Source organism: Arachis hypogaea, chromosome 15, assembly GCF_003086295.3.
Source record: "Arachis hypogaea cultivar Tifrunner chromosome 15, arahy.Tifrunner.gnm2.J5K5, whole genome shotgun sequence".
NCBI classification, from domain to species: domain Eukaryota; kingdom Viridiplantae; phylum Streptophyta; class Magnoliopsida; order Fabales; family Fabaceae; genus Arachis; species Arachis hypogaea.
The window spans coordinates 120,361,890-120,386,076 of record NC_092050.1 but is presented as its reverse complement, the minus strand read 5'-3'; the positions used below and the strand labels follow the sequence as shown (position 1 = coordinate 120,386,076).

The 24,187-nt window shown below is 33.9% G+C and overlaps 1 protein-coding gene across 37 annotated transcripts; it reads left to right on the top strand.

Annotated features, from left to right (window-relative positions):
• The first annotated feature begins 5,469 nt into the window (after positions 1 to 5,469).
• LOC112750533 (uncharacterized) lies at positions 5,470 to 14,029 on the top strand. Of its 37 annotated transcripts, none has more exons than XM_072216653.1 (13): positions 5,470 to 5,618; positions 5,746 to 6,042; positions 6,921 to 7,008; positions 8,509 to 8,551; positions 8,794 to 8,960; positions 9,053 to 9,116; positions 9,218 to 9,923; positions 10,217 to 10,273; positions 10,737 to 10,768; positions 10,946 to 11,334; positions 11,614 to 12,097; positions 12,185 to 12,292; positions 13,303 to 14,029. In XM_072216653.1, coding segments are annotated over exons 5-7 (768 nt in total). In that variant the 5' UTR covers positions 5,470 to 5,618; positions 5,746 to 6,042; positions 6,921 to 7,008; positions 8,509 to 8,551; positions 8,794 to 8,958; the 3' UTR covers positions 9,920 to 9,923; positions 10,217 to 10,273; positions 10,737 to 10,768; positions 10,946 to 11,334; positions 11,614 to 12,097; positions 12,185 to 12,292; positions 13,303 to 14,029. The 37 variants fall into 31 exon arrangements, with proteins under 37 accessions (XP_072072754.1, XP_072072764.1, XP_072072756.1 ...); XM_072216655.1 differs by having other exon boundaries at positions 8,449 to 8,551; XM_072216659.1 differs by lacking the exon at positions 6,921 to 7,008 and having other exon boundaries at positions 5,483 to 5,618.
• The last annotated feature ends 10,158 nt before the right edge of the window (positions 14,030 to 24,187 follow it).

Below are 24,187 nucleotides of genomic sequence, written 5' to 3'. Positions count from 1 at the left end.
AACATGACACTAGTGAAACAGCAACCGCAGCGCATAAGGGCGCGGGGATGACATTCTGTGGCGGTTTCCAATAACCGTTGGGATAACCGCCGCAAATCAGGTATTTTGCGTTGGTCAGTTTAGTGGCGGTTATAAACCGCCGCTATATCACAAAGAGACATTTAATATTTTATTTGCGACGTTCTTAAACCGCCGCGATTTGATTGTTGCGTGTTACATGGTTTTTATTTGTGGCGGTTTTAAACCACCGCTAATTGTATAGCAAATTTTTTTTTAAATCTAATATTTTAGTTTGATTTATTTTATTAACCTGGGGATTTTTTATCTATTTTTTTATTTTCAGAATCTTATCGTTCTTCTCTAAAATTCTATATTGCAGGCAAAAAACTCATGAACTTTTAACTGCGAAATAAATTAACATGTTTATTTTAATATCAATAAAGTATTTCAATAGTCACCCAAAAAAGTAAAGTATTTTGCTAATAATTAATGCTGCATAGTTAACATAAAACATATACTGAAAAACAAACTATCACATATATCCTAATTTCTATTTTTTGCCATGTCCATCCAAAGAATTTATCCGTGCAGCGATGTCTGGTGGCAGCTCCCCACCTTACTATTGGACCAGATAATCCAGCACACTCTCTATTGCCTGCCTCTTTGTTTTCTTTGCTGTTACCTCATCCTCAAAAGCTCAAAAAAATAAACATGACAATATCAAGTTATGCAGTTAGACTAGTCTTCAAGCCTAAAACAAAAATATTCCAAGTGAAATAAGTTACTATAAAATGTCTAAATTACTAATACTTGATAATTTTGTTAAATTCTAAAACAATATATATTCAATTTTCAGTGACGAGTATAATAAACAGTGTTGGGTGATTCTTATAATTGGAAATCACAATTTGATCAATTTTAATTATTTCATTTATTCTATTTGAAGAAAGTCAACAAATATTGGCTCTTAGGTGCATGCAAAGAATAAAGTGTTAATTCGTATGTGAAGTGGTGAATAAGCGTGTACACAGAACAATATAAACAATCACAGTTCTCAATCACTGAATCAAATATTTTGCATAATTTATTAATTCTCTGTTTCCTTGCCTTCTTATTAAGTTTTTCTTGGTATTAAAGAGCTAAGGTCACGATTCCATTGCGGCTCTCGTTCCTTTCCACAAGGAAAAACGAAAAACAAAAAGAAATAAGTGAGCCAAATATACTAAAATAGTATCTAATAAATTCAAAAACACCAAACTATATGATAATCAAAACTAAAATAGTATCTAATAAATTCAAAACAAAAATGCATTAATAGATAATTGAATTACCAAAAATGCATTTAGATGCAAAATGGCATCAATGATGCTAGATTGATAAGTGGCTATTAAAGATCAAAGCCTACATTGGAAATGAAGTTTTTTTATATTCAAGTTCGCTTCAAATAGCATAGCTTTTTAAAAAATCATAAAAAGAGAAAAAGTATTCTAAAAAAGAAACAACTTAAAAAGAATACTTAAAGATGATAAGAAAAATGAGATTCTTACACCAGCAACTTTTATAACTCCTTTATGCGACCAAATCTCTGTTGCACCGAAAAAAATTGTCCTATAACTACTACTACACTTACCCTTATGCTCCCTTCAATTGCAATAAAAATCACCTGTTAACAAATTCATTATTAATCAATAACTTGACTTGCTGAATAGAAAATTCAACAACTGCTAATTTAATCAAATATCTCTTCCTTAAAGCAACATGGTTATTAAGCTCTTAGTTACTAAGCAAAATAAGTTAAAATCTAAAGCTCATAAAAATAAGCTAATTCCAAGATCTAAAAAGGTAGAACCGCCATGTTTGAGGAATCATTGTCATCATCATCACCCATATTTTGGTCCTCCCTTACAAATTAATAATCTATTCTTAAATCAACATCAATTATTGCATTTAGTGAGAAGAAAAACAAATAAGCATTTCATCAAACACCTGGAGTGCTTGAGAATTTGAAACAATTCAATTAAGAGTGACTAAAACTCATTGAACGTTGTTATATCAAATAGCAAAGCAGTCACAATATGCGAATGAAAAACAAATAAATGAAGTGAAAAGGCAAGGAGAAAGAGAACCAGAAACTGAACATAATAAAAGAGAAACCATCAGAGAGCAACGAACCATTAACTCAACATAATTATACAAAAACTACAATAGATTAATTAAAAGACAGAAGATACCTACCATCAGCTGAGTAGAAGATCTCTCATTAGTGGTATCCTCAAGATCATTACAAACAAGTCCACATGATCAATAGAAAACATCAAAATGACTAAATCTGTTTAAATGCGCTTTCGTTGTAGAATGGGAAAGTTCCTTGATTCATGATCACACAAAGAATACTCGAGACAAACGCAAAAAATACAAAGCTATAATCAATAAGCCAAGCCCAATAACTCTAAAAGAGGTCCAAAGATTGAGTGGACGAATAAGACCTTTTCGCATTTTCTCTGGACCTCGGCACAAAATGTCTTACCCTATTTCAACAAAAAACATTTTAGTGGACCCTCAAATGCGAGGAAGCATTTAAACATTTCAAAAGTGTCCTATTTGAGCCACCGATCTTATCCAAAATCCAAGTGGGAGAATCATTATTCCTTTACCTATCCATATCTAACAAAGCCATGGCAACAATGTTAATACAAGAAGATAATGCCAAATGGCAGCACTCAGACTACTTTATCGACAAAATTTTCATTATGCTAAGGTTTGATGTACACAGATTGAGAAGCTTACTTTTTCCTTGTTAATGTCCTCTAGGTGGCTAATGTAATACTTCCAGAGCCATCCTATTGTTACAAGGACAAACTAAGCGATCTGAAAATTTCTGTAGAAACTCAACCTTGTAAAGAGAATGTTATCCTAGGTCATGCATGTATCTCAATTTGGCATGCACTTTGAGTCACGAAGTGCAATCAAAGTACAAACAATGACCGAATTTCTCATAGAAATCACCACAACTTACACCGACCAAACGACTACACGGTGAAAACTCCATGTAGATAGAGTTTCCAAACAAACCTCTAGGGCCTCCAATGTCATCTTAAAGAATTCAAAAGGAATATTGTTTGAACGTTGGATCTGGTATGAGTTCCTAGTGTCAAAAAACCAAACTGTGCATGTGGCCCTTATTGTTGAAGTGACCTTTGAAAAAGAAGTTGGGGCCACAAGCCTAGAGGTTACCAGTAATTCCTAAGTGCTTATGATCCAGGATAACGAGTCCTAAGCATAGAATCCCTTGCTACAGAGATACCTAAAAAAGGGAAAAAAAGCTTAGCCAATCTTTTGACCAGGTAGTAAGCTAACATATTTAAAGAGAAAAGAACGTTGGGGCAGACTTGCTTTCAAAACTAGCCAGGATTAAACCTAACACCAGAAATTGTTCCCTCAAGCAAGAAATTATAAGGGAGTCATCAGCTTCTCTGCAGCTTGATTATATTCCATTGTAAGAAAATCAATGAATACCTGGAATAACAAAAATAATCTGCCGGTAAATGAATTACCGTTAGATTTTTCGTTGGAAAAATCTAATGATATAACCTTCACCGATAACTAATTATCGTTGAATTTTGTGCCAGATTCGTTGACGAAAAAACTATTAGGCTACTAGCGGAAAGTTTCCACCGATAATTTTGGTGCCACATTTTATTGTTTTGCACCGACTTACCATCATAATTTTTTCCTGATAAATCCGACGGTAAATATAATTTTTTTTATATTTTTTATTTTTTAACATAATTAGCAGTTAAATTCTAAATAATAGAAATCGAATAAGGATTTTTATCAAATATCAAGTGTATGTACAGAATAAGAAGTTAAATAAATAAGATAAAATCAAATTGTCTAGAACAAAACCTTAATCAATACAAATCTTGACAGTTGTCGTCATCGTCATCCCTAGGTTCTGCTAAGGTGGCGGTGTAGGCAGTGATGTTGGTACCCCTCCAGCAGTGCCACTGCCATCAGCGCGCATCTGCTCGTGGTACACTGCCATCTGTTGTTGTATCTACTGAATCTGCTCCAGCTCCTGCCTAAGTGATGCATGTGCATCTTTAGTAGTTTTTAGTTGTTATTTCTTTAATAGTGGTGGTGATTTAGTGTTTTTATTAAGAATTTCATGCTTTTAATCTATAATCTTAGTATTTCTTTCCTTTGATTCAAGTTAGAAAATTTTCTTGCTTTAATTGAGATTTTTTGTGCTCTGATCAATGTTCTTTGGAGTTCTTTTGTGCTTTGAGAAGTGTAAAAAATGAAACAAGGATCAAAAGAACAAAGGAGGAAGTTAAGGACACGCTTTGAAGGCTTAGGATACAGTTTTTCAAATTCAAAAATTAAATCCGGAAGCTTTGCCGTCCAACATGGTGATAATGGCGTCCAACGGCAATCGTGCGTACGCATGCCTCATGCATACCCACAATTATTGAAATAAGCAAAGTCATGCGTACGCATGACCCTAGTTTCATGTCCTACGCCAGTTTTCTGACGTCCTACGCTGAAGCAATACAAAGCATATTTTGGACCATAAATTAAAGCAACGTTGCAGGCGTCCCACGCCCCTCTATTGACGTACCACGGCAAAGTAAACATAGGCTAAATTGGGCTGTTATTTGAGAAGAAAAGTGTGCCATTCAACCTGATTTGCATGCTACTCAATGGTTCATCCTTACCCCAACCTCCAATGCTCAAATGTTCTTATTCATTCTACAATTCTCCAAGGATCAAAAGAGTGGATCAAGCCCAAGAAATCAATCTCAATTCACTACTAGAAAACTAGTTATTACAGACGGATATTTCCGACGGATTTTATCCCACTGAAATACATACGGAATTTCAAAGGGATTTTTTGTCGGAAAACAAAAAAAAAATAGATTAGCATAAATTACAGACGGAAAAGAGAATCCATCTATAATTCCGTCGGAAAAATTAATTTTTTTTCGCGGAATGGTTACAGACGGATTTTCCGTCTGTAATTAAGCAGACAAAAGACGCGTTTTATTAAATTATTACAGACAAAAAATCTGTCTGTAATTTAAATGAAATCCGTCGGAAATATTAAAAACCCTAGTTGAAGATTAACCCATTCACTCGCCATTCACACCATTCACTTCGCCCTGCACCCCGCCGCCCACAGCCACCGCACTCTCTGCCGCCACTGTAGCCACGCAGCCCCCGCATCAGCCCTCGCAGCTCCCCGCAACCCCCACAGCCTTGCAGCCCCTCAACGGTGCAGCCACCGCAGCCCCTACACAGACACAGCCTCCACCGCCACCGTAGAAGATCCGTCGCCGACGGATTCCGAGCTTCTTTTTGTTCCAGATCAGCGCTTTCTTTGTCAGATTCCTTTCGCGCAGCTGGTAGATCGCAAACTCTAACTTTTCTATTCGTTTGTATTTATTTATGTTATGTTATTTGTACCATTTGGTGTAGGATTCCAGCTGCATAGATTTTATTATCATCAATCTGAAAAACTGAAAAACTGTGGAGTGTACTCTGGAAGATATCAAAAATGACCGAATCAATGGGGGTTGAGGTAAAAGGTCCCGACCCCAAACGCGGTTACTTCCATGGTTTGTGATCTAATTTCTCTTATTTTTTATCAGATGATGATGTGATGTTTCTCCGTTTACTCAATTTTTTAATCTGAGTCAATTACTTCCATGGTTTGTGTTCTAATTCCTCTTATTTTTTAATCAGGGATGATGTGATTTTTCTTTGTTTACTCTATTTTTTAATCCAAGTCAAGCAAGATCATACCGACAAATGCGTTTTCAACTTTTTCCTTCCATGAAATGAACGAATTCATCGTTTTGCTGAACGTGGACTCACATCCTTGTTGATCTGGAATTCCCTCTCTCAAATTTATCCTTAATCTCTTCCATGCTTGGTTCAATGGCCCCACAAATCCCCAATCCTACTGCTCAAGACCCCAATGATGTATTTTTCATAGAATGTGCTGATTCTTCTCTTTTGGATGCCTTTCCTACGGTGATGGTGAGCGAAAGTTTGTGTTTCTGTTTTCTTGGTCTTTTTTAGCTTTAGTTTAGTAACTTCTGTACGGTGATTAGATATCCTTTCTCAGTAAAATTGCTTGCCACTATTCTAACCATCTTCATCTTGATGTGAATAACCTAATCATATATGTGTGCATATGATTTAAACAATCTTCGTAGTAGAAAATCTATGAAAGAAATGAAAATAGAGTGTGAATCCTAGATTCTGTTCTTGTGAAAATAGACAATCTTCTTGGTTTTTGGTTTCCAGATTCTGTTCTTGTGATAATAGAGTGTGAATTAGAAGTTGTATGAGGAATAGGAGGTAAGCAAATCTCAATACACTAATACTCAAGTCTTGTTAAAGAATGAGAAGGTCAATAACTAGGAAGTTTTGTGATTGGTGTGAGTGTGACGAATTTATTTTAATTCTTTATATTTCATGATAGTAGAATTTTATTCAAGAATAAGAAATAATTTTATTCATAGAGATAACTTCATTATACCTTTGATTTATGTGGCCTATAAATTATAGGTCATCTCCAAAAGAAAGACTTTGAACGTGTCATCTCCAAAAGAATAAGAAATGTTATACAGTGTGGATTCTTCATTCATTGTTGTTATGACTTATTTCCCTCTTTAGGATACCTACATTTTATTTTCCAGTTCCTTCATTCCAATTTTTAGTCCAACAGGGGCACACATGTATGTACACAAAAAAAATCAAGTAGATACTACCTTTGTATAAATTTTAAGTTATTGACTTTGTGTCCTTCTCCAAAGTCTAATTTTTAAGTTTATGCTAGATTAGAACTTATTATGTGATTTGTTGATCCATCTTTTGAGCCACTAATATTAGTAGAAGATTCCACTATATAGCTTGTAAGATCAACCATCCGGTTCTCGAGGTTGTCTTCTGCACTTGTTGAAGCTGTTAGCTCTCCCTCACTTGGAAGGTTCCTCGGCTGTAAGTGTCCATTTCCTTCAATTGGATGAATCTTTTCTAAATAATTTGGTGATGTTGTGTCTTTGTCCCTCTAGTCCTTGCCACCACTGGAATAGAGAGAGTAGTTGATTGAAAATAAGTCATTAATTGAATGAAGTCATTAATTGAAATGAATTTGAAAATGATAAGAGAAACAAGTAGAAGTAGTTAATTGAAAAGACAACTAGAAGATTAATTTGTCTGAGAGAAGAGGACAGCGTGGTGTTGTAGGTGGCGGTCTCTCATTTCATTTCTCAGTTGGGGAACTTTTGTTGTCGCTTATTCCTTTCTTGTACCTGTAACGTGGTGGTCCATTAGGAAATATACATGCCATTTTTATTTGAATTCAGAAAATTGTGTGTTGCATGAGGTGTTATTGTTGAGTCGTCAAATTATTATTTGATTGATTTAAGAATTATAAAAAAAAATATTCCATTCTTGGCCATTTCAATTGTTAGTCTAATAATATATTGAAGCATCTTGCCAATAATGAATGATAAAATATCATTATTCAATGTAATCATTCAATTATATTATTAAAGAGCATCTATTATCATGCAACGACATGTTGGATACAATATATAGAGGAAAACTTTATTGTTTTAGCTTTTTTTATTAAATTCTGTTTTTACAATATATTTGGAGTTTCATTTATTCAATGATCAATTTTTATTTGGCTTGATTTCTTGTTTCAATTACATTAATGTAGAACTGAATAAAAGTTTCCAGATATAGGCATGCTTTGAATATTCAATTCATTGGATCTAGAATTGCAGTTGTTTGGAAGCAATTATTAAATAACTGGACACTTGGATTACATTGTTTATTTTCGGAATTCCTTCTATAATTTATAAATGACGAGAATGGTATAATGCCAGTACACTTGATTGTTCTTTTTCACCATTGAAGTGTTTCACTAGCTTGTAAATAAGCTTCAGAAGATATTATAAATATGGCAAATATGTATGGCTAATGCTTTAACATAATGAATTAAAGAGGCCTGGTTTGATAATAGCAATTTTCTGCATTTTCATGTCAACAATCTCATGTTTTGCTTGATCATATGAAAGTTGGGTGCTCCATAATTAGTCGAGTAATTTGTACCATCTTGTCTTTGGCTTTTTCCCTTTAACTGTGTCCTGACAGGTTTTCTTTGGTTTCTGTTACTACCATATCTCCAATAAATGAAGTTTTGTTTGTTTGTTCTAAAATGTTGTTTGGATCCTCAAATTTACTCAGCTGATAGGCAGAACTTAGTTTATACAATTGAAACACAAAGCCAAACACCCAAAGTGAGATGGGTTTTCTGCATAGATATAATTAAATCTCTTCTCCCTTCACTACATATATATCTCTTTCCTACATATATATCTCTTCTCCCTTCACTACATAAATTAATGTATATTCGCTACCCTGTTTCAGGTTCTACCCTGTTATCAAGTCCATCTAACATTTTGTGTTCTCATATTTGTGTTTGCTCAGAGATTTTTGGTCCAATCCTTTCAACTTTTTGCTTGGAGTTAAGGTTAGTGCAATTCTTGTGTTATAAATTTGGAAAGGGAGATTATATTAACACCTGCAAATTCACTGCTGCAATTCTTGTGTTGTTGCTTGTATTGCATTGAAAACATTGATATGATTAAATATTGATAGGATGTTGTATGATAGATGAAATGTTGCTTGTGTTGGATGATTTATAGGTACTAAAAATATCGAATTCGTAAGAAATGTCTTCGTAAGAAATGTCTTGTATTGGATGATTTATAGGGAAGAAATGATGACGGCGGAGACACAATTAAAGCCTCTTTATCAATATTTAATAGACCTGGTCGCAAGGTTGGTAAAGCTAAAGATCATTGGATAGATGAACGAGACAAAGCCGCAGCTCATTTGCATATTCTACTCAATGAAAGCAAAGTTAGCCCTTTCTATATGTAAGTGCCCAAATCTTTTATTAAACAGTTAATTACACTTGTTCTACTAACGAATCCCATAGCTTATAAACTCTAGTCCTACTTTCATCAAGGTTTTGGAAAGAAACTTGTCCTGGAGAAAGCGATGACCGATTTTCCCCTTGGTTTGCATCATATGTAAGTGCATAAATTCGTATCATTTATTGTAAAGGTTTCTAAGTAAAGATTTGCATCACATATCACTTCTATTAAATAATTTGTTGCATGTTTCTAACTAGGTTCAAAATCAATGTAATGAAATTGTTGATCCTGGTTTGCAATCACTTTCTTGGGGTCCTTCAAACAAAGCAACAAGTTATCCAATTTATAAAGTAAATGGATATACATTTCATACCCTTGCAAGGTCAAAAGGAAAAAAAACTGATAACACCGGTGTGTTTGTTAAAGGTGATATAGGCAGCGGGAAAAGTGATTGGTTTGGAGTATTAGAAGATATACTCGAACTTGAATACACTGGTAGTGACTATAATCGAGTTGTTTTATTCAAATGTCAATGGTATGATCCAAGTCGTCCAAATGGAACACGTATTCATAATGACTACAAAATAACTGAAGTCAACCATAGTAAAAGATATCGCCACTATGATCCTTTCATTGTCGCCCAAAAAGCTAAACAAGTTTACTTCTTACCTTATCCTGGAAATTGCAAGTCTATGTGGCGTGTTGTTGTAAATACTAAACCAAGAGGTCGAATTGAAATCAATCATGTACATGTAGAGGAGGATGAGGAAGAGAATGATGTAGCTTATCAAGCGGATGAGAGCAATCCTTCTAGGATTTCTGACACCGAGCCTCCTATCAGTCTTAAGTCTCCATTTGGAGAGGACCCCATTGTCGAATTGTCCATCGGCTCTAGTTCTGGGGCTAATAAAAATAAAGATGATGATGTTGCAGACTTTGATGATGATATTGATTTTTAATAGGGTAATCATTTTTAGCTTGTATTGTTTTAGCTTATATATATATTGTTCTTTACATATATTGTTCTTAATTTGTATGTCTTAGTTGTCATGTAACTTAATCTAGTTGTCTTAAAAATTCAATATATTTAAAGCATAACTCTGTCCCACACTCATTAAGCTGACATGTCTAAAGCACCACTGGAATTTTTTTCTTGTCCCTTTTCTGAAATTTAGGAAGCTTCATATTCTTTCTTATTGTTTTTAATCTCTTTCTTACAGTTTGGTTTGAAGATTGAATCTCTCTCTTTGTTGCAGTGGCAATAGTGAAGGAAATTCATTGGGAAGGTAAAAGGGTAGCAGTGCACGAATGAGGTGAGCCCCTTCTCTCACTCTCTCACTCTCTGTGTACCCCGCGTGCTCTCTAAAAAAACAATTTCTTCTGCATCCTTTACTCACTACCCCAGTTATTAATCCTCTTCCTAATCTTAATTACCCTAATCCCAGTTCTGAATTTTTCCATGGCTAATTTAAAATCCATTAATGGAACAGAATATTCTTATTTCTGACTTATGATATCTTATCAAAATGATTATGTTTACATCTTTAATGGGAAAATAGAATATTTTACACACTATAGGCCTGCAAAAAAAAATCTGTCTAACTTGATAAGCAGTAGATTGGTAGATTGCTGATCAATTATGAAGTGGGTTTACTTGATTCTCTTTTTTGTTTGCTTGATTTCTGTACCCATCCATCTGCTCTGCACCCTCTCTAAACAAGTGTATCTATGCTCTGCACCCTCTCTATGCTTAATATTTTTACTTATATTCTGCAGATAGTTTGTTCTTCGCATAGAAGAGAATATAGGTGAGCTGGTGCATCTGCATTGTGCTTTTTTACTTCTTTTCTTCTTTTCATCTTGTATTATTGGTATGAGTTTGTTTTCCTCTCAGAACAGAATCAGATGAAAGTTTATCTTGCTGTCAATTGTATTCTATCAACCTTTTGAGTTTTGTGCATAATAGTCCTTTAATGTATATGTAGGTCATGGCTCCTCGGGTCAAGGGTAAAGGTGTCAAGGGTCATAGAAGTTCTCGCACCACTGCCGCAGCCGCTATTTCAACCACCTCCACCTCTTCTGGGACTTCGGTTGTGCCAGATTTTCAGTCAGGATCACTTAGCCAGCAACCGTATTTGATGGTACCTAATCCAGGCTACACGGGTCTTCCTCCACCAAGTTGGCCTACTCTAGGATGTATGGGTCCCCCTCCTCCACCCCCTCCTCCAATTTCGATTCCTCCTCCGCTTCGCAATTCCAATCTATTAGTTGATTCAGAGACACCTGGAAGCTCTAGTACATCTCCTCCATCAGAGACTGCATCGGTTCCTAATAGTGTCACAAAAGAAAGATTGGTTCCCGATGGAAAAACAAGGTAAAATTTGGATCTCTCTATAATTAAAATAGCAGTTTCTAGTGGATTTCTCATACTGCATTACCTATTTCTCTTATTACTCTTCTACACAATTTTTACATACTGCATTACCTATTCCTCTTATTACTCTTTCAGCAAGCAATACTAATCACTCTTCTTCTTTTACTACTCCTAATCTAAATGTGTTTACTACTATATTTTAATTTCAAATTAAAGTGCTAATGACTTAAAACTATTTTTATAGTTTCCTAACTTGTCAATTCTTTATGAAATTATCAGTTGGTTACCTTTCCCTCCTGGTTCTCAGAAGATTACAGAGATCATCAAGAAACGATATGATAAACCGTACAAAAAGTTTGGAGATGTCCCTCTTCCGACAAAGAAGCTTTGGTTTAAGTAGTGGAAGGTAAAAGTGTTGGATTGAATATTGTTCATGTGATTTGAATCTTATAAGTAGCAACTTGATGAGTATGTGCAGAGCCACTTTCTTATTGATGATGATGATGATGAGTTTTTCTGGAGGGCTTTCAAGTATAGGACAAGTAAGCGATTTAGCCAAATGATGTCAGATATCCGTGAGGGTGTGGATACAACCCACGAATGGCTAATTTCTGCTTACAAAAAGGTGTTGGAAAGGTATTGGAAAACAGATGAGAAATCGAAAAATATAAGGAAAAAAGCAAGAGAGAATCGAGCGTCACTCTTAGGTGGTTCTGTCCATTGCGGTGGTTCTATTCCATTGAGCTCAACTATAGAGAGGATGGTAACATAATTTAAGTGGCTTTAGATCTTATTTAATAGACATCTATTTATGTAAAATTTTTCTTATTTTGTATTTTATATGGAACAGAAGAAGCAGTTGGGCTGTACACCAACCCACGAGGAGGTTTTCAAAGAAACCCACACACTTAAAAGTGACAAGTCTAAATGGGTGGACAAGCGCTCTCAAGATACTCATGTGAGATATAGCACAAATACTCCTCCTATGTCAAAATTATTAACTAATTTCTAGCTGTCTGGCATTAACATTACTGTATTTAGTGGTCCTAACTATGTTCAACATTATTATTATTATTATTCAGTTTTGTGCTTTGTGATTTTATAGTTGGTTTCTTTTCTTCCAAGTTTCTGTAGTCTAAGCCCTTTGACACATCTCCTTATATAGGGTCTATTCAATTATTCACAATTTGATTCCATAGACCAACTTAAGAGATAATACAGTTCACCAATCTTAATCTTGTGTAGAAAGCATGTGAAGCATGCATTATTCTCTTGGAATATGGTAAGCTTGTCCCATCTCTGCCTAACATGTGAAACTTTTGCATCAAATTATTCAAAGTGAAATGGTTTTTGAAACTCTGAAGTTTATTATCTGGCATGTCCCCATTACTCATCACCTAATGTGTATGTAATATAATCCATGCTTCTTCAGAGATTGTCTCAAAATCATGAGGTTGGAACTGTGCAACATGGATTAAATTACTCATCTTTGCAAAGTTAAGATCCACATTTTGTGATATGAAGAATGGTTTAATATGTGACAGATAAGTTTGTTGAGAATAAGAAAACATACTGATGAGCAGATTAGTAGCAGTAGAGTAATTTTTAAGTGTGTCCACGAACAACATATAGTGTTCATGTCTCCCCTTCCTATTATCAGAATCTCCTTCATCATGTAGTATTAATCTTGTTTTTGCTTTTAGCATATCATAAAGAATGTTGATACTAATATTTAGCTCAATATTCTTGGGACTATTAAACTGTTCTTGCTGTTTGTGAAGATTTCTTGTGAAAATTCAGCCTCATTTTTGCTTGTGACTATTATTGGAGTTTTCTATTGTTTGAATTTAAATATATACAATTTGATTAGAAAATTTTGTGCAAAATCTAAAAGTTTTCTATTAATTAATATGCATGGCTATTTGTCTTAATAATAATAATATAATTGATATAATCATTGTGCAACAGGAGAAGTTTATAAAAAAGTTGGCAGAAGTTCAGGCTCAACATGCCGAGGCTCAAGCACAGGGAATGGAGCTACAACCAATTGATGAAGACTTGATTTAGGAGGAAGTGTGTGGTGGGCAAAAGAAGAATCGAGTTTACGAAAAAGGGTCATTCTTTTCTAGCTCTATCAAGTCTGGAACCACTTCTGCCAATTCTGTATCTAGAAGAGCACCAAGAAATCAAAATTCTGTTCCTGATTTGCGAGAACAGATTCATAATCTCAATGAAGAGCTTTTTCAGCGTGTTACTCAACAAACAGATGAGCGTATTAGTAAGTTGTTAGATACACGCTTGGCTCCTTTGGAAAAGACTCAAAAGAAATTAGAAAAGTTGGAACGGGCAATTAGAAAGGCCAAGAAGGAAAAGCTGAAACAGAAGAGATGGAATTAGGCTTATGTTAGCTATTATGAGAAGGTTAGAGCGTCAAGTAGTTCTAGTGCAGTTCCACTACCACCACCACCACCGCCACCCTCAATGTCTTCGGATGAGGGCTATGATGATGATGAGGATGAAGATGACACTGAAGACTATAGCTGATAGTTTTATAGTTGATGATCAATACATTTTGTTTATGTTTTGAATTATATTGACTTGCTTGTTTATAATACTTTTCTTTTAGTTTGATAATACGATGAATTTGTTTATGTTTTGAAATATTATAAATATTCAAATATAAATTAGATAAAAATTTGTATTAAATTTATATTTATTTTGTATGAAAACAAGTTTATTTTGTAATTAGAAAAAGTAAAAAAAAATTCTATTTTACCTTACAGACGGATTTTCTGTCTGTAATCATGATTTTCCAAAGTTTAAATTACAGACAAAAAATCTGTCGAAAAATCCGTCTGTAATTACAGACGAAAAATCTGTCGAAAAATTCGCCTGTAATTACAGACGGAAAATCCGTCTGTAAGTTTGTCGCCTTCAGGAAATGGAGGGAGAATTTACAGAGGGAAAATCCATCGGTAAATCGTAAAAATCCGTCGGTAATTTTCCGACGGAAAAAAAAATCCGTCGGTAAATAATTTCCGACGGGGCTTTTACAGAGGGACAAAATCCGTCGGTAATTTCGTCGGTAACCAAAAATCTGTCTGTAATAAAGACTAAATCTGTCTGTAAATCTGTTTGTATTTATCCATTTTCTAGTTGTGATTTAATCTTGAATTTAATGTAATTTAAATTTCATTTTGAATTTGTGATTTAGATAGCTTATAAATAGAGGATATGAAGGAGACACTTTGGGGAACCCCTAGACCTTTGCTTCCACTCTTCTGTTATTCTACTTTTCATATGTTGTAAGCTATGAGTGGCTAATTCCCTTTCCATTGGGGAAAGAGATCTATTAAATTTAATGGATCAATTATGATTTACTTTTCATATTCAATTCATCTTTTTTTTGTTTCTTTAGAAAGAATCTTCGTTCTTCATTCCAAAGATTCAAATCTATTGAAAGATGGTTTTAATCACATTTGAATCCTATGAAAACTTGAGAAAGGGATAATAGGAATTAAGCTAGAAGTTCTGTCTCCCACTTTTGGTGATTTTGGATTTTGGGATTAATATGTGACATATAATCAATCCATATCTTGATTCATGAAATTGTATGGCTCTAAATCAACAACCAATTTTCATCTCTTTCCATGACCAATTAGATAAAAAAATTAGCAATTGATCAAGTTAAGAGAGATTGAATTACCAAGACATTAGAATTTAATCACTTATAATTTGCCAAAAGATCAATGATTGCATGATTAAAGTTGAGATGAAAAACTATTTGATTTAGAGAATTCAATATCTCTGTACTCCAATAATCTTCCCTTATTCTATTATTCCAATTAATGTTCATTTACTTTGTTTTCTTTACATTCTTACAATTTACTATTTTTACAATTTACTTCTCTAGTATTTAAATTCTAGCCATTTAAATTTTCAGTAATTTACATTTATGTTCTTTGTTTTCAAGTTATTTATTGCTTTCATTTACTTATTGCTCAAGTCATTTACATTTTATGTTTCTATTATCAATTGTTCATTATCAAATTATAAAAAAAGAAAAAAGAAAAACAATATAAATAAAATTAAGAGTATAATTTTGTTTTTTTTTTTCTTTTTCACAACCTCATGGGTAAAAGTTATTTCAAAACAAAATATAATATAATTATGAGTATAATTAGGTTTGGCCCAATTAATAGAGATTGGTTTAAATAGATAATATTATTATTAGAAATTGTAAGATAAGAAAGAATATAAATTATAAAATCTCTCTCTCTCTCTCTTCTACATGATGAATTTCCTTCTTTTCTATTCTTACTTTTCAATATCATTGCATTAATACTGAGACAAATTGCTTACATGAGAACATCGTCCTTGACTCTATGACAAGTGACATTATCTAACCAAACAAATCCGGTTAGAATTTATCAAATAAAGGGAAGAAAAACAAAGAAATGTTCGTTGGTAATAGTAATTATGAAACAAAGTAAATGGTCAACTAATTAATTACTTTAAGGACCCTTAAAATAAAGGAAATGGTCAACTTGTACTTAAACGATATCACCTATATGTGCTTGCCTCGTTTTATCTGCGAGAATTAATACTCGCGTGTACTCGGAAGATACATTTACATGATCTAAAAATATTCACAATAATATTTTTGTTTACAATTTTAGTATAATTATTAAGCATTATAAACGATAAATAATTGGCAATATTTTTATAAAAGAAAATATAAAATATATTTTACTAACATCAAAATTTTTTTTGTTTTACATTATTATACTGTAAACACTGAAAATTAAACTTGTACGATTGTTTACAAAATTTGGCAAGTTGGTTTATTTAATTTATTAATTTATTAGAGTATATATTACTTATATTTAGGATAAAATATATTTTTTGTGTTTTGTCTCTAAAATTTGACAAAAATTTTAAAAATATTTTTAAATTTTATTTTGTTTTAATTTTGTCTTAAAAATTTTTAATTTGCATCAAATATATTCTCAACAGTTATATTTTATTTGCTTATGTTAAAACTAATTCAACAACAATGCATCATGCATGATAATTATATTTGATTTGCTTATGTTAAAAGTTATTTTTATAAAAATGTAATTGAATTAATCCTAATTTTTTTAAAAAATTAGCTGTTACAAGTATATTTAATACAAAAAAAAATTTATAAAATAAAATTAAAATAAAATAAAATTTAAAAATATTTTTAATATTTTTATCAAACTTTAAAGATCAAAAATATATTTTACCCCTTATATTTATAATAGATATGTATCCGTGCCTAACTTTATAATGTTAACAGAAATTCAGATATTGAACTGTAATAGAAGGCTTTTACTTTGAAAGCCATCATTTCCTAGTTAAATTACCATTATTTTTAGATATTTGCTTTATCACTAATGCGCTATATTATCTTAGGGGAAAAAATCCTCCAGCGTCAGGATATTTGTAAAGATGCATGTTGTTGTGCAGTACCTAAAAGATTACTACCTAACATCAATTAAATTATTTTTCAGCATTATCTACAGTTAATCAAGCTTTATTAATTTAAGTATTTAACAAAAAGATGAATGAATAGCACAGAAATTAGACATTTGAGACAGGTCAATCTAAATAAACCGAGTTGATATCAAAAACCGTGTTTGCTGCGTTGAAATCAATAAAATGAATTAATTATGGGTGTTCAAAATCATTACCATGAACATAAGTAACGCAAATTTGAAATTGAGTGGCGCACTTCATGCAATTTTATTAGATAGATATATAGTATTTTTTATAACGTTTCTTGCTCTTGTTTGGTCTACAATTTATTTTCTTGCTTTGTTAGATTTCTTTAACTTGTGGATGATCAGAAATAGTATTTGGGTTGATAGCAGCAGAGGCACAGTTCAATCTCAATCTTTTTTTAATTTGATTCGTACTTTTCAATTACGGTATATAATAATATTAGAAACATTTCAAGTGCACCAGGGAGTACCGGTGCACCAGTTGTTTTAACCGTTGATTTCAATTAATATATATTATATATTTTTTTTATAATTCAGATCAACGGTTAAAATAATTGGTGCACCGGTACTCCCGGTGCACTTGAAATGCTTCCAATAATATTATATCACCGTGTTATTGGCAGTGTTCACATCAAAGTTTGTATACAAATTGTTTCGTCCGTTAAAATTTAGCCGAGTTACGCTATAAGAAACATCATTAAAATCGACAACTAAATCAACAGCTAGACTATCGATAATATTAAAATTCGATGGCAAAATGAACGGTGGAGGTGATCGTTATTAAGCTTGTGAATTTTTCAAAAGAGGAGTGCTAGGGAACCAGCAACTTTTGTGATTTATAGCCATCATATAACCATCAATGATGATTTTAATGGTGTGAGATTGGTGTGAGATTTCATCCAATGACTCACTTTTCTTTGCTGGTTATATGCTGGCCAGAATTCAATGAAGTTGCTAGTCCCCTAGACTTTTCCTTTTCAAAATTCTAATAAAATCGACGGCTTGCCTGGCCGTCGATAATAATTTAATAAAATCGACAATATTTCCGTCTATAATATGAGTTTGAGAATTTTACCTTCTTACTAAAATCGACAACGTTGACGTCGATATTATCATATAAAATCGACGACATTTCTGTCGATATTTAATTCAATAAAATCGATAATATTTCCGTCTATAATATGAGTTTGTGAATTTTACCTGCTTAATAAAATCGACAACATTGCCATCGATTTAATTGTTTAGATACCAACAAATTCTTTATCTATATTTTGTTTTATTTGTCTATTTTAAATTTAAAAAGCAACAATGCTACCGTCAATTTTAATAGCTATATTTTTTAATTATTTTTTCTATTTGAAAAATAGTAAACAATTAATGTAAATAAACTTTTAAATATATAAATAACATTTATACAGAATATTAGATAACAAGACAAATAAATTTTTAAATATAAAAATAAAATTTATACTAAATATTAGATAATGAGTTTACAAACTTATTAAAATAATAAATAATCCTCTAACATAAAGAGTCAAGACAAGATAAATAACTAAACTTAGACTTATATTCGTTTAAATTGCAATCCACTAATAATACAAAATATTCAATGCTATTCACTCCACTAAACTTGACAAGTGAAGATTACGACTCCCTTTCTATCTTGAACCTACAAAGTTCTTGAGCTTCTCAATGTTTGATTTAGACAATTTGAACAAACCCCTTACAAAATGCTATTCTTACAGAAAATTCACAGGACATGAAAAATCTTAGTAACAATAGCCATTTTCTCTTATATCAGTGTTCTTATCATTGAACTGTATTTCACTTCAGAACCAGAAAACAAGAGAGAAGAGAGAGATGGATCAATAAAAATAGTAAATATCATGTTAATACCAATAGCAAAGAAACAAAAGACCACCATACCAAACTTAAAAGAGAAATATAAACTGCTCAGGATCTAGCATGAGCCATTTAAATAAAGGTAAATATCAATAGGATAAAGTACTATTATCATGTTTATCAAAAATCAAGTTATGAAGAGTCACCTCACTTGTTTCTCTATAATGCACAAAAATAATATGCTCATATGTCCTACCATAAGACAACAGAATATCAGTTATTCTGAACAACTGTTACAATAACATATGTACAAACACATCTCAAAGAGCAGTTATGCATATATTAGGTTCATTATTCCAGAGTTAAGAAAGGTTAATCTCAGAAGTTCTTCAACAACATTTAGTTATCTCCAGTATGAACTTTTTTCCAACAATGGTGCTGATTAGTGAAGTAATAGTTGAAATTTACTCATAGATCCAACATCCAATAGCTCTGCCTCTGGAAAGTAGGGTTCTACTCTCCATGTGCATAGTAACAATTTAAGACTTCGACAGTTTCAACCTAATGATGCAAATCATTATAATTGAAAATTGTTGAAATCAATATAGAAATCAAAAGGCAAAGAAGTATTCCATAAATGAAAAGTTACAAAGTACCTTCCTATGGAACCATGGTTGAAAAGAATGCTATACTCAGAACATTCTCCATGGTTGAAATTCTACCCAACAGATTATTCTTGTAAATTTTGTGAATAGAGCATATACTATACGTGCATGGCGCATCCTACCAGCAAAGCAATCATATATTACAAGTCATATTATTTCAACTTATGTGAACCCTAACTCATTAAGTTTTGTATTATTCATAAAAAGAAGTACAAAAATTCTAAAATGATAAAAAGTTACCATACAATTGAACATATTTCTTGGATTAGAGAGTTGCAAAGCAGATACTACTTACATGTTCTTAATGGGCAAAACTTTCTCCATCTGCTTTTCCTTTACCCATTTAGTAGCTAACAAAAGAAAACCATAAATTAGAAACGTAAAACTCGAGAGATTAGTAAATAATTAGCCAATAAAATAATTATTAATTTAATAAATTAGAAAATAAAATTTTAGAGTTTAATGTGGTAGAATTAATTAAAATATAAATTTTGACACCAATTTTAAAGAGATTCACCCAAGATTGGGCCGAACGGGACAAATCGGGCCTGTATTGGGCCCAAGGCCCATTATATAAGGCCAAGACTTGCACTCCTCTTCCCCAAAACAACCTGAAACATGTTGGTGGAAGGAGCAATTAGCTTTGAACCCTAACCCTTCCACATTCAATTTCAATTCCATATAACTTCCAATCCGGAGCTCCGATCGCCACACCCTTTGCGGCCACACGTCCGTGGCGTCGAGCTCTACAAAGCCCAGTACATTATAAGGTAAGAAATTCACATTTTCTTTCTCAATTTCTCCATTTCCATTTTCAAAATTCTTGGGCTTTGGTATTGAGATTTTGTGTAATTTTGGTGTTTAGGATCAAATTAACTTGGTGGACTTGCCGAGTCTTGTCCTAATTTCTCGTTGGTAAGGTGAGAATCCTAGAACTCTAGATAGTTCATTGATTTTGTGTTTTGGGTATTGAATTTTGGGAATATGTCCGTGATAATTATGTTAGGTGCATGTAAATATGTGATATGAGGTAATTGGATATGTTAGAACCTTAATTGGAAGCTTGGAATGAGATCTAGTTGCTGGATTTTGGTGTTTGAGGCTTACAAATTTTCCTTGTGGATTGCCTTTGGGTTATATGAGGAAATCGGCCAATGTATGGTTTATGTTTCTCGTATTTAATATATAATGTCCTGTGAAAACTTAGGCTAGATGACCATAGGATAAGAATGAACGTGTGCGTATGTTAAGTTGCTTAGTGCCTTGATAGTGATTATTGTTTAGTACTGGATATGGAGAATGAATGTTCAATGATGTGTTAATGATGAGTGGCAAGTTGATGGTAATGAATTTGTATGGAAAAATGGATTGTAAATGATCATGTTACTATAGGTATGAAGTGAATGTACTAGAATTTTTAAAAATTGGGGTTTGATGGGTGGTGATTGAATATGTAGTGATGTTGCCATGTTATTGTACGAGTTAGAGCTGAATTTGGATGTTGTAGGTTGATTTTTGAAAGGTCACTTGATAAAAAAGGAGGTTTTGAGGTTTTGTGTAAAAATTGGTTTTTGGCCGAACTTCGGCGAGTCATAACTCGACTTCCGGACCCCCAAATTGTTTCAAACTTGTTTTATATAGAAATTGGGTCCGTGAAGTTTACACCGTTTGTAAAACGCGTATGTGTGACCTGGGATTTGCGTTCGCGACCTCCTGCTCACGACGCGACCAGCCCTTTCGAGTTAGGATTCTCGCGTACGCGAGCAGGGATTTTTCACGCCCATGCGTACGCGTGTCCCCTGTTTTAACAAATATGAATTTTGTGTTTTTAAGCCAAAAGTCAAGCTTCTAAACCTCTATTTTCTTTCTTTTACTCATAAATCATAGTAGTAACTCTAGTAGTAAGATGGAGCCAAGAATAGGTGGTAACCTGGGGATGAAGAAAGTTTGAGAAGTGATGTTTTAAGTATGAGGAGGTAGGGTGCATATGTATATATATACTATTTGAATTATGAAATTGGCTAAAGAAAAGAATAAATGTTGCATCTGAGCACGCTTTGTCGAAAGTGTGACCCCAGGAGATGGTGGAAGGTGAGGATCCCCTTCTTTGTTCCTCCTGGTATTGTAAAATCGCCCTCCAGCGAGATGATGGGAGGTTAGGATCCCCTCCTTTGCTCCTTCTGGGTATATGAGAACGTACCTCTTGGGTAGATGCAAGGGTTGTAGTTTCACCCCTCTTGCTCCAGGTTGGTTAGTATATAGAGGCTCTCCGGGTAGACGCAAGTATTGTGGTTTCGCCCCACTTGTGCCGGGTTATGATAAACTATGTATAGAGATGCAAACATATGATGTATAAAGTGACTTTACAACCATAATGAAAGATTATGAGATGTTAATAAATGAATGTGAAATGATTATCTGAGATACGAGTTTTCCTGGGTAAAGTACCGTGGCTTACCACCATGTGTTCTAGGTTGAGACTCGATACTCTGTTGACCCTACGTCGTAAGGGTGACCGGGCACATATAAATTTCCGGGAATGTTAACCCCCATTGAGTAAGGTTATATATATATATAAAGAGAAAAAGCTATGCATATACTTATGGGGATGCGCGACAGGTGATAGTCCAAAGGTTTAGCAGCTGGACTTGTCGGGTTGGCTTGATAACCGACAGATAAACCTCATCAGCCATAGGACAGTCATGCATCATGTGCATATTATTTGAATTGCTTGTTTGTGCATTAATTGGGATTGCCTAAGTGACTATAATATGCTATTTGTGATATTTGCTATTTGTATTACCTGTATTCTACCTGTGTTTGTCATTGTCTGCTTGTTTGTCTTTGTAAATTCACCAAAGATGGAGGAACGGAGGAAAGGCAAAGAGATTTAGAATTCTAGGTAGGTTTTGGTTAGATTTAAGGAATTGGTTTAGTTTAGTAAGCCTTAGAAAATCACCTTACTTTATGGTTTCTGTTTTAGTTCTTTAAGTCTTATAATCTAAGTGTCGGCATTCTAGGATTGCCTCTGGCATTCCCAAGACCTTATATCTTATGTGCGTGGCACCTTTACCATACTGAGAACCCCCGGTTCTTATTCCATACGATATTTGTGGTTTTCAGATGCAAGGTAGGCGGCACCTCGCTTGGCGTTTGGAGTGCTCTTCAGCGAAGTGGACTTTTTTGGGAATTATACTTTTATTATGTTTTGTTATATATAATGTACAGGTTCTCCCTATGTATTTATGTTTTTCTTTTGCACCTCATAGAGGTTTATGGAGAACTAGGGTTGTTTTTATGTATTTTGGGCTATCAACTGTATATTCTGTATGTAAATATTCTCTAGCCATCCTTAGCTTCGTAGGCTGAGTTAGGAGCTTGTTACCTTGTATTCTTGGCCCTCTATTCCTCGTATTCTGTATCCTTTTTAATATTATTATATATTTTTTTTATTTTAGAGGTCGTAGTGTCTCGCCACCTCTGTTTTACATCCTATGTGTAAAGCTCTGTATGGTAGGGTGTTACATTATGGTATCAGAGCAGTTCATTCCTATAGAGCCTGAAGGACGGATTGATTATGCTTCTACGCATACTCTGTGTTCTCTATATATGCTACTTAGGATATCTGATTAATATATGTGGCATGAATGTTCGTGAGCATACATTTGGAGCTCTAAAGCACTGAACTTGAGATATTGAGACTGATCACCTTAATATCAATTGTTTGGTGTGAACATGGACCAAATTTCGTCTCGCAGTTCCGAGCAAGGTATTTGGAGTGAAAGTCCCGTGGTTGAACCAATGAAAGGACGTCGAGATGGAAACTTTGGTGCTGGTACAAGTAACGTAGGACGATACTATTGGTCTATGACCCTTACTGATTTCCTCAAAAGTGGTCCATCTCAGTTTAACGGAAAGGCCAAAGCTTTGGAGGCTGATCAGTGGTTTCGAGACGTGGAGAGATTCTTGTACACTCAGCATATTTCTGAAGTACAGTCAGTGGAGATAGTGACCTATATGTTGGAGGAAGATGCTCAGACTTGGCGGCAGGGGTTGTGTTATACCTTCCAGGTGGAGTTAACAGATGTCCCTTGGAATAGGTTCAAGACAGAGCTTTACGGAAAATATTTCTTGTACACAATCCGTACTCCAAAGGAGTTGGAGTTAACGTAGCTGAAGCAAAAGGATATGTCTGTTGCTGACTATACCCGTGAATTCGACAACCTGTGCCATTCTCAAAAGCTTGTCAAGGGAATCTAGCCGATTATGTAGAGTGGATGTGTGCTCAGTACGAAAGAGGACTTAAGAGAGACATCTTTGACTACGTATATCCCAAAAGGCTAACGAGTTTCACTGAGTTGATCAAGAAGAGCCAGTTCGTGGAAGATTGCTCCATGAAGTGGGCACTGCTACAGGAAGGTTGTGGTGAGACTGCTCCAGATGAGCCGCACAGGGCCGGACGGGGGATGTATTTTCGATGTGGAGCACCGGGGCACATGTCTAGGGATTGTCTGGGTGGGGGAGCCATAGGTGCAGGTTGGCAGCGACAGGATCGAGGTAAGTGTGATACCGAACACGTAAGTTGGATTTGTTATGCTTGGAGCTGGAACCTCGCATTCGAGTTGAAAGTTTAGGACTGATAACGTCAGACATAAGGTTGAACTTGGGTCAAACTAGGAGTTAAGACCAAGGAGAGTACTTCCAACCATTTTCTTTAATAACCGAAATTTTCGAGGGCAAAAATTTCTATTAGGGGATAGGATGTAAAACCCGACAGATTAGTAAATAATTAGTCAATAAAATAATTATTAATCCTAC